This window comes from Euphorbia lathyris, chromosome 10, assembly GCF_963576675.1.
Source record: "Euphorbia lathyris chromosome 10, ddEupLath1.1, whole genome shotgun sequence".
In the NCBI taxonomy this organism is placed as follows: domain Eukaryota; kingdom Viridiplantae; phylum Streptophyta; class Magnoliopsida; order Malpighiales; family Euphorbiaceae; genus Euphorbia; species Euphorbia lathyris.
Genome location: NC_088919.1, coordinates 21,674,636 through 21,684,832, shown reverse-complemented (window position 1 = coordinate 21,684,832; position 10,197 = coordinate 21,674,636). Strand labels below are relative to the sequence as shown.

Genomic DNA, 10,197 nt, shown 5'->3' with positions numbered 1-10,197 from the left:
TATATCGACGACCACAGAAGAATGCACGGGACCATTTCTCTTTTCCAGCTTGCAGTAAATATTCGGCAGCACCGGAATGTAGTGAACGAAGTGTTGCAAAGGATTCCTCAAAATCAGATACCCGATAGGATTTTGCACATTTCCAAAATGCCTCATCTATCTTACGAATTCCACGAAATTTGGCCTTAACATTTTGTTGCAGATGACGTGCGCACGCCCCGTGAACAGCATTAGGAAAAACCAAACTAACTGCATGTATAATGCTTTGGTTCCGATCTGATATAATGGCTAGATCTTCAACATCATTCAGACACTCTTTCAATTTGTTGAAAAACCAGAGCCATGATTCATTACTTTCTTTCGGTCCAACTCCAAATGCAACAGGAAAGATCATTTTGTTCGCATCAACACCAACTGCAATGTATAATATGCCGGGATATTTACCTTTTAGAAACGTTCCATCAACGGCAATGACAGGTCGAATATGTAGTTTAAAACCTCTCAATGATGCACCCATAGCCATAAAGAAAAATCTAAATTGATCATTATCATCTGTCTCGATATGTGTCACGGTACCCGGATTTGTACTTTTCAACATCTCACAGTAGTCCGGTAACAACATGAACGATTCCTCCGGGGAACCACTTTGTGCTTCCAATGCCCAGTGTCTTGCTCTCCAAGCTTGCATATAAGAAAGATTGACGGAAAAATCTCGTTCAAAATCAAAAACAATATCCTTTGGTCGATGCACCCGATTTTCCAAATCAAACCTGCTTCGGAGTAGTATCCCTGCAACACGTTTCCCCGCTTGCCTATGGTGCGGACATATCTGATCTCTCCCACAAGCATTCATGTCCATACCATCTATTCTTGAAAGCCTGAACAAATTGGAACCTGGAATGACGATCCCTCTAGCCCTCCAATTGCATTTGCCCACATCCTTACATTTCACCTCAAACAAAGACTTGTTTGATTTGTAAACCTTCCATTCAAACTTATTTTCAATTGCATATTTTCCAAGTGAATCTTGCAATTCAACTTTGTTTGAAAATATATCATTGACCCTCAAAGTAGTACCTCTGTTTGATTGTTTAGGTGCAATCATATTCACGGGCGCATCGCATGGCTTTGGACACCATCGAAATGGATCAGTCATCCTTTTCATTCTATCTTCATCGCCATCCTCATATGGGATACGTTGGACGCATTTAGATTGCTTAACTGTTTCGTGACCACTTTTAACAGGAATTTCATTCTGAGTGGTATCTTCATTCTCCACATTAGCACCATTATCGTAACAATAATCATTATCATAATGCTCATCATAATGATCGTGATTATCATTATTCATATAATCATCGATGCCATTTCCACAATCGTTGTCATCCTTACCATGTATAGGAGCATCCAGTTCGATGGTGGGATCATTACTTACTACTTCCGTTGGTTTGCTTTGACCAACATGTCCATCCTTGTTAGGTCGCAATGTTGAAGCTTGTATTGTTCGCATGTTTAGAGTAGCATACAATGGAATCAAATCGGTCGGATTCATTCGGCAGTACTCTATGAATCCCATGACATCTCCATCGTCATCAATATCTGCTATCCCACCACGTAGTTTATTTGGACCATATGTCGCCTGCATTGACATTTGGAGATCATACGAGGTTGAGTCAACGCGGAGTGCACCATAAACTTTCTCTTTCAACTTTTGCAAGTCAATATCTATTGGCAAAACCAACAACTTCGCTTTACCACCCACGTATGTCATCACTTTTCCTTCTGTAGTCCACTGTCCGTTCCAAGATAAAAAACACGTACACCTCTCTTTGGTTGACATACTTCTACATTTAGTAAAATGGACACGTGATCAAAACATAATAAAGCCAATTCATATGTAAATGAAGCTCAAATGCGACATGATACACCAAAATGCGACTCAAATGCGACAAGCTATACCAAAATGCGACTGCCAAATGCGACATGGTACATCAAATGCGACCGCCAAATGCGACCGCAAATGCGACATGGATATGAATGCGACAAGCTATATATTAGTCCTTGTCGCATTTTATTATCTGTGTCGCATTTGACCACCGAATGCGACAGATCGGGAGACAATGGCGGAATCGGAAAATGTCAAGATTCAAACAAATGTATTCGAAAACCAACTGTGTATTTCTAGTAATATGTATGAAAAATGAGGGAATGATACTTACATGAACTTGAATGGGGTATGGATATCTTTAGATCTTGGGTTGAGTTGATAAATTTTTCTGTGAGAATATGAAAGTAAATGAAAGGGAAAGAGGAGATGGTTGTTATATGAGAATAAGGGTAGTTTTGTCTAAAATGGGTTTATTTGTCTAATTTGGTAAAATGAAAGGAATGTGGGTTAGATATATAAAGTGAGATTCTTCATTGGGCTAGATTAGTAATTATCCCATATTTGTGCTCATGTAACCAAACCCTAAACTCTTCCCACAAACAAGGGTTTAAGCAAGTTTCATAGTATATTGGTGCGATTGACAAATAAGGGGCTTGGAATCTATTAAGCCTTATAAATTCAGTTTGGCCTTTACAATCTTCCTCTTTCTCCTCCGTTTTGTTTCCCTTACCGATCCTTTTCTTTTTCGGCGAAACGTTTTTCAGATATCACAGAATACTATGGGGAAGAAGAGAAAGCATAGTGAAACAAAAATGGCGGCGGCTGCAACACTTGAAAAGAAAGACGATAGTTCTATGGAGAGACCTCAGCGGACACTCTTTGGTTGGAAAAACAAGGATGAGGTGAAAGGAAGTGAACCTCAGGGTTTTAGGAACAGAGAGAAGGTTTTGGTTACTTGCTCTCGCCGTATCAATTACAGGTTAAAAGAAAATTCTTTTTTCTGGGGTTATTGAAATTCATTTCTCTTATTTGTTTATTTATTTATTTAATAGAATAATTTATGGGTAGGTATCGGCACTTGATGTTGAATGTGGTGTCACTTTTGCCTCATTGTAAGAAGGATAACAAGGTTGAGGCCAAAAGCAGTAAAGGAATGGCGCTTAATGAGCTGGTTGAGTTGAAGAGTTGTTCTTCTTGTTTATTCTTTGAGGTGACTTTTAATTTCAAGTTATTTCAAGTTTCTGAGTGATGCTTTGTTTTTATAATTGCAGTATTTTAACTTGATTCTGAAAGTAGTTACTTTTTTCTTGGCTGATATTTGTGCTCATTACATACATACTGATGAATTTTGTTTATGGTAACTTGGTAACAATGATATTGTCATGAAACTGTTTGAACTAAAAGCTCAAGCTGATAGTCAAGGCCAATAATAGATCTTATATTGCCATGGGTTTGCGGCGTGTACAACACCGTCCCATCCCGACATGTGTTTTCAATTCCACATTAATGAGGTCGGCCGGACTGGAACCCTAGACCATTTGGTCCAAGAGGCTCTGATTCCATGTCATGGAACCAATTGAACTAAAAGCTCAAGCTTATAGTTAAGGCCCAATCTTATATCTTATGATAATCCTGACAGATATAATACCTTAATGTTTTTGATAGGGATTCTGGTCATTGTGTAGTTTGAGTTTTTTGAGAGAAGGAAAACAGAAAACGGTATATATCTCTAGTTTTGGTTGTTATCTACAATAAAGATTCATTATTTCCCTTCTCTTCTTTGCAGTGCAGGAAACACAAAGATCTTTATTTATGGATGGCCAAGTGCCCTAGTGGTCCATCGGTCAAATTTTTAGTCAATGCTGGTATCTTTCTCCACTAGGCACTGATTTGATCCGTGTGTAGTTATTTGTAATATGGAAGATTACTATTGTTTGTTGCTATGTTTAGTTCTTTTTCTTTTGTGAATTAGTTTTGCTTATATGATATTTCAGTGCACACAATGGAAGAACTGAAGCTTACCGGAAATCATTTAAAAGGCTCACGACCACTCTTGAGTTTCTCAGCTAATTTTGATAAAGATGCCCATTGGAAACTGTTGAAGGAGATGCTTATGCAGGTATTCTTGGCTTCCCCTCTTTATATAGTGGCTGGCTACAATATTTCTTTTAGCATGTCATTAGAGCTACTGGATTTCTTTTTTTAAACCAAAATTCATTTCATGCAACATTTTTCCTATCAGTCTCTAGTCTCTTAAAGTAGTCAAAAGAGAAGTCAATGAAAAATATTAACAATTGATCATCTCAACTGCAATTTTGCGATAATTTGAATACCTCTCTTACTCTCTTATTGCTTTGACTTCCATATACATGCTGATATAGATGACCATCTAGATGGATTATTATAGTATTTTATATCTTATCTTTTTATTCTGCTATGAAGAGTTGTTATGCATCAGTGGCAGCCCGTAATGTTATAAATGTGTGTCCACGTGTGTGAATTTCGTAAGCCTCTTCTTATATGTCCTTAGCATCTCCTATTTTTTTCGTATATGTAATAAAATTGCCTGTCCTCTTAGTAACTGAATTAGGCAGCAGTTACAGTTACAGGCTCCTATGTACAATTTATGTTAGAAAAAGGATAAATGGAAGACAAGCAAGTATTTTGAGACGATTAGTTCAAGAGATCAAAGGGTTCTCCCTTAATGAGTTGCTCTTAGACATCATAGTTTCTAAGGGAAGAAGAACAAAAGACAAATGAAATAATTCTCACCATCCCATAACTAGATCCTAGGCACATACCAACTAGGTAATGCGCCAGCAGCAGCCCATAATGTTATTAATGTGTACCTATGAGTCCTAAGCTCTTCGTATATGTCCTGAGTATCAATTTGTAATAAAACCACCTGTCCTTTTACTAACTGTATTAGGCAGCAGTTACAGATACAGGCCCCTATCTACTGTTTATGTTGAAAAAAATAAAGTGGATGACAAGCAAGTATTTTCAGACAATTAGTTGATGAGAAGGTTTCTCTCTCAACAAGCCCTTGCTTGTTGACATCATAGGTTCTAATGGAAGAATGACAAACAAATGAAATAATTGTCACTGTCCCATAGCTAGTTCCGAGGTACATAGCAGGAATAAAATGATATTTTTTGAAGGCTTTCTTAAGTGATGCTGAATCTTTATTTGCTAGGTTATAATTCATCAAACTGGCAATTAGTTTGTTGCGAGAAATATCACGACATTGAAGTTCTTTTCAAGATTTTTAAAATCAATTGCAGCTCCTTCTGCAACATATGGGATGGTTTTGGTGATTTATATGACTATATATTAGATGGACACTTTGGAGGAATTACTTTCACTCAACACTTCATAAATTAATTCTTGTATTTGTTTTTGCTCAGATATTTGGAACACCAAAGGAGCACCGGAAATCTAAGCCTTATTATGATCACGTCTTTGTTTTCTCCATCGTTGACAATCATATATGGTTCCGTAACTACCAGGTAAATTTGATATTGTTTAGAGTTTTATGGTGTAATGTCGTTGGTACATTCTTGAAGACTTGAACACTTTAAGCTTTTGGTATCCCTTTTTATGTGGCATGATTTTATTCCACAATGACTTCTCATCTCATTTAATTATTATTGGTTGTGCAATAGTAAAGCTAAAATTCTTATTTAGAAAGGTATAGCAATCTTGATGTGGCCTTGTAGACTGGAGCATGTTGTGCATCTGAATAGTCATACTTGTGTTTTTTTTAGGATATAGTCAGCTTTTTCTTTCCCCTTCATTTCATTGTAGCATCTCAAATAGCTATATCAATTAAACAAGCTGCTGCATCTTATGCATTTAAATTCCCTAGTCATGGATCCTGAACTTAGAAGCCCAATACTCAGCCATTGGGTTAGCATGCTGCCCCCCACCCCACATAAATAAGAAGAGACAATGTCTATGTACATATAGTTGGAAGCAAAATAAGGGAGAAAACAGAAATAAATAATTAAATGAAGTATAAAACATAAAGAGATTGAATCGGACGACACAATAGAAGCTATTACACTGGCCGATTCCCAAACATGTCAAGGGGGTATGTGGTTTTTTGGTTCTCACAGGCTATGACTGTAAATTCATCCTCGCCAGTTGACAAAGCTCACCAAGTAAACCTTCACATGATCCGATGGAGCTCAATCTGCTTTTGAACTGAAATTACCCGTTACTTCAGCCTCGGTTTTGGTTTTTCCAGATTTCCCCCTTCCTTTTGTGGTGGAATGTGATGCTTCGGGTTGTGGTATATGCAATGTTTTGATGCAAAATCACCGCCCAGTTGCTTTTTTCAGCAAAGCACTCTCGGATTGTAATCTTGCTAAATCGGCGTATGAGTGAGAGATAATGGCCTTAGCCTTGGGGTTCAGCACTGGCATCCCTATCTCTTTGGGAGCTGAATTTACCGTATACACGGATCGGAAGAGTCTCCAATATCTCTTGCTACAAAGAATTACTACTCCGGATCAACAGAATTGGGTGGCAAAGTTACTTGGGTACAATTTTTTTATATGTTACAAACCGGGTAAAGAAAATAAGGCCACTGATGTTTTGTCTGGTCGCGATGAAAAAAGGGAATTTTCTGCTATTACTTCAGTTCCCCATTTGGGTACAGGGTACTCAGTTGTTGGAGGAGGTGAAACAGGATCCTTGCAGAAAATTATATCAGATTTGCAACTTGATTCGAATCTACGTATTCTCTTCGCAAAGGATCCTCTATTATAAGAATTGATTGGTTTTTTTATCGCCAATCTTCCTAGCTTCCAAAATTAATTGAGGAATTCCATAACACCAAAATAGGGGGTCATTCCGGGTACTACCGTACCTATAGGAGCGAGCCTGCAAATTTTTATTGGGTGGGAATGGCTGCTGCAGTTCAGCAATTCGTTCAATCTCGTAATACTTTCCAGCGTTGCAAAGCTAGTTCGCTAGCCCTGGGGTCTTCTACAACCGTTGGATATTCCAACAGAGATATGGGAACATGTTCCCATGGATTTTATCTCGGGTTGCCAAAAACCAAGGGATAGGATGCTCTTTTGGTGGTTGTCGATTGATTGTCTAAGTATAGTCACTTAATATTGCTGAAACATCCTTATTCAGCCAATATTAATCATTGAGATTTTTGTTCGAGAGGTGGTCCGACACCACGAAATCCCCAAGTCTATTCTTAGTGAACGGGATCTAATTTTTGGAAAGAGCTGTTCAAGTTACAGGGGACTCAACTCAACATGAGTTCTTGCTGCCACCCAGAATCTGATGGGCAGATAGAGGGCATTAATCGTTGGTTGGAGTCATATTTGCATTGTTTTGGGGTAGACCAGCCCAGGGGCGGAGACAGGGAAAATTGGGGGTTTGGGTGCAAGACATCCCCCCTCCCCCAACAAAAAAAAAAAATGGGATTGAAAAAAAAATTTGACCCAAAAATGTGTAGTTAGATTTTATATAGTGTATTTTTATTTTTTTCATATAGGCAGGTGTAAAAATGGCCCCGGACCAGCCCTAGATGTGGTCACTTTGGGTTCTTTGGGCAGAGTTTTGGTATAACTAAACTTTTCACCGCTCCACCGGAATTTCTCCTTTCAAAATTTTGTATGGCAGACAACCTCCTTTTGTGGTACAATTCTTCCCTGGGAAAGTCAAGGTCGAGTCTTTTCGCGACGAATTACAGGACGACGATGATGCTTTATGCTAACTTAAGTATCACTTACAGAGGGCGCAAGAACAGATGAAAGCACAAGCTGATAAGCATCGAAGAGACGTTAGTTTTCACTGGGTCAATGGGTGCATCTGAAGTTGCATCCTCATCGACAAATTTCTGTGTCTCAACGCATCGATCAGAAGTTATAAGCCAAGTTTTATGGGCCTTTTCAGATTGCGGACAAGATATGTCCTGTCCATGTCGCCTTCAGTTACTGGAATCTTCAAAAGTCCATCCTGTTTTCCACATCTCTCAACTCTAGAAGGCTTCTCCACTCCCACCGTAGAAGCGTCACTTCCGTTTGAATTGGAATTGGAACTTTCTGATCTCTATATTTCCGAAACTATTGTTGCTAGACACTCCACCATATCAGATGATGCAATTCCATGTTGATTTTATGGAAAGGGAAACCAGCTGAAGAAGCTACTTTGGGATGGCGATGTGGGTAAGAATGAACTGAATCCCACATTTAAAATGGAGTGAGTGACTGAGGCTTATCAGTAAGTGGGTATTTAATACATGTAGATACGTTTTAAAGTTGTGAGGTCTAAGGTGTTGGATTTGGAGTAAAGCGGACAATAGCTACACGGTATTGGTTCAGCCTGTTACATCACTGTTATTCAAAGTCGGTACCCTTGCATCCGTCTTGAGGACAAGACTGTTCTTCCAGGAGGGGGTACTAATAGAGAACCAGTTTTGGCTCACTTGCCTAAGGACCCAGGATTCTTAATGCCTATTCTAGAAGGAGAAAAAGTGCTACAGCTGGTACTGCTGAGGTGGCACAGAGCTAGTTACATATCTTGGAAAAGAAGCTGGTTAGGTATATTTGCAGTAGGGTGCTGATAGCAGTCCCCAGTTTCTTCTATCCGCATTATTCCTATGATATTAATATATCTATCTTCTTATGGTTTTCTTCTCTTAATTTGTTCTGTTAATCTATTCTTCTTTGTGAGTTTCCATCATATATAGATAACCTGAATTTTTTTAGATCAGTCCTCAAAACTCTGTTGAACAGCAGCTGATACATTATTTTAGTAGATTAAATAGGGAATATAAACAACATTCTGTATGAAATTAAATCAAAATTGTGGAAAGTGAATTAGGCGAATACTTGATAAGAGAGTATTTTGTTTTTTTAGCGAGGAAGGGTATATTTTTTGAAATCATGAGCCATTATATATTTATCATTAATAGACATGTAAAACTCTTTAGTCTTGCATGTAAGGGATCTTGACCCACAGACACACTCGTATACATTCATTTGTACAAGGAGAATGGCGTACCATGAGAAAACAAAAATCTTGTGATGGTATCTTATGGTGACTTCCTCTTCTTTTTTAAAATGAGGTCAGCTAGCGGTAGAAAAACTTATAGACTGGTTTATCAAAATAGAAAGATGGATTTGCTTTCCTATTGCTGATTGAAGTTTGGAAGAGAGTATAATGGTGTGCAATCTGGAATCTGTTAGATTCTAATTTGGACCATAAATGATGTTATGTTACTCTGCATTAACCATTTACACTGTTTCGTTTTAGTTGTGGAAGTTCATATAACTCATTATCATTATCTTCTTAAATATAGATATCTGTTCCTCATAATGAATCGGACAAAATGACTCGTGGTGGACTGGATAAAATGACTCTTATTGAGGTTTGTTTTGAATTGTAACTTGCAGTTATGCACTTATGGTTGTCATCTAATTTGATAATCTGGTTCAATTCAGGTTGGTCCAAGATTTTGTTTGAACCCTATCAAGATATTCGGTGGCAGCTTTGGAGGTCCAACATTGTATGAGAATCCGCTCTACGTGTCACCTAACCAGGTTTGAGTTCCGATATTGATCTTTGTCTCTGGTGTGTTTGTGCTTGAGTTTGTTATATTTGCATGTTGTGATGATAACCCCATGTGAAGTTTTAAGCAATTGATTAAGCAAATTTAAGCCTCGTGTTGTATCTATAGATTCGAGCAATGGAGAAGAGGCAAAAGGTAGGGAAGTTTGCAATGAAAGTGAAAGCCAAGACACGGCGGAAAATGCATGAGCAATCAAACGCATTGGTACCTGATGAATTGGCAGACATTTGGAAGGAATGAATGATTTTTGTTCTTCTTTTTCATTAATTCAATCCAGTTTTGATAAGTTTACTTGTGTCAATTGCGCTGGTGTTTTGGGCTTCTCTTTGTTTAATTACAATCAAACAATTTTCAGCTTATCTTGAAGACTTTGATGGTAAAGTTTGCCATGTATCTTTCTTATAGCTACTACATGTCAACGGAACAATATTAATTATTTTCTCTGCGTTAATCTCACTTGAAATTATGTTCTATATTCGATAGTTGGTATGCTACTTTGTATCATTCTATTTTAGTATATCTTAAAATTTAGCCCCTTTCATCCGATTTTTCATAGAATGAAAAGCTTTGAAAGCTATGAGAGCATTATATTTGATTAACCATCCGAGGCTTGCATTCTGAGAATCCGAGATGAGCGAGGGCATTACAATAATCACCCGATTAGCCAAAACTTTTGAGATCAATTTATAAAGCATTCGATTAGGCTAATTGG

At 37.9% G+C, this 10,197-nt stretch overlaps 1 protein-coding gene across 1 annotated transcript; it reads left to right on the top strand.

Moving 5' to 3' along the window:
- The first annotated feature begins 2,495 nt into the window (after positions 1 to 2,495).
- LOC136209550 (ribosome biogenesis protein BRX1 homolog 2-like) lies at positions 2,496 to 9,956 on the top strand. The gene is made up of 8 exons (XM_066001046.1): positions 2,496 to 2,867; positions 2,957 to 3,098; positions 3,675 to 3,753; positions 3,883 to 4,007; positions 5,296 to 5,397; positions 9,216 to 9,284; positions 9,358 to 9,456; positions 9,594 to 9,956. Exons 1-8 carry the CDS (start codon positions 2,668 to 2,670, stop codon positions 9,723 to 9,725), a joined length of 948 nt encoding a protein of 315 aa, XP_065857118.1. The 5' UTR covers positions 2,496 to 2,667; the 3' UTR covers positions 9,726 to 9,956.
- Positions 9,957 to 10,197: the final 241 nt, after the last annotated feature.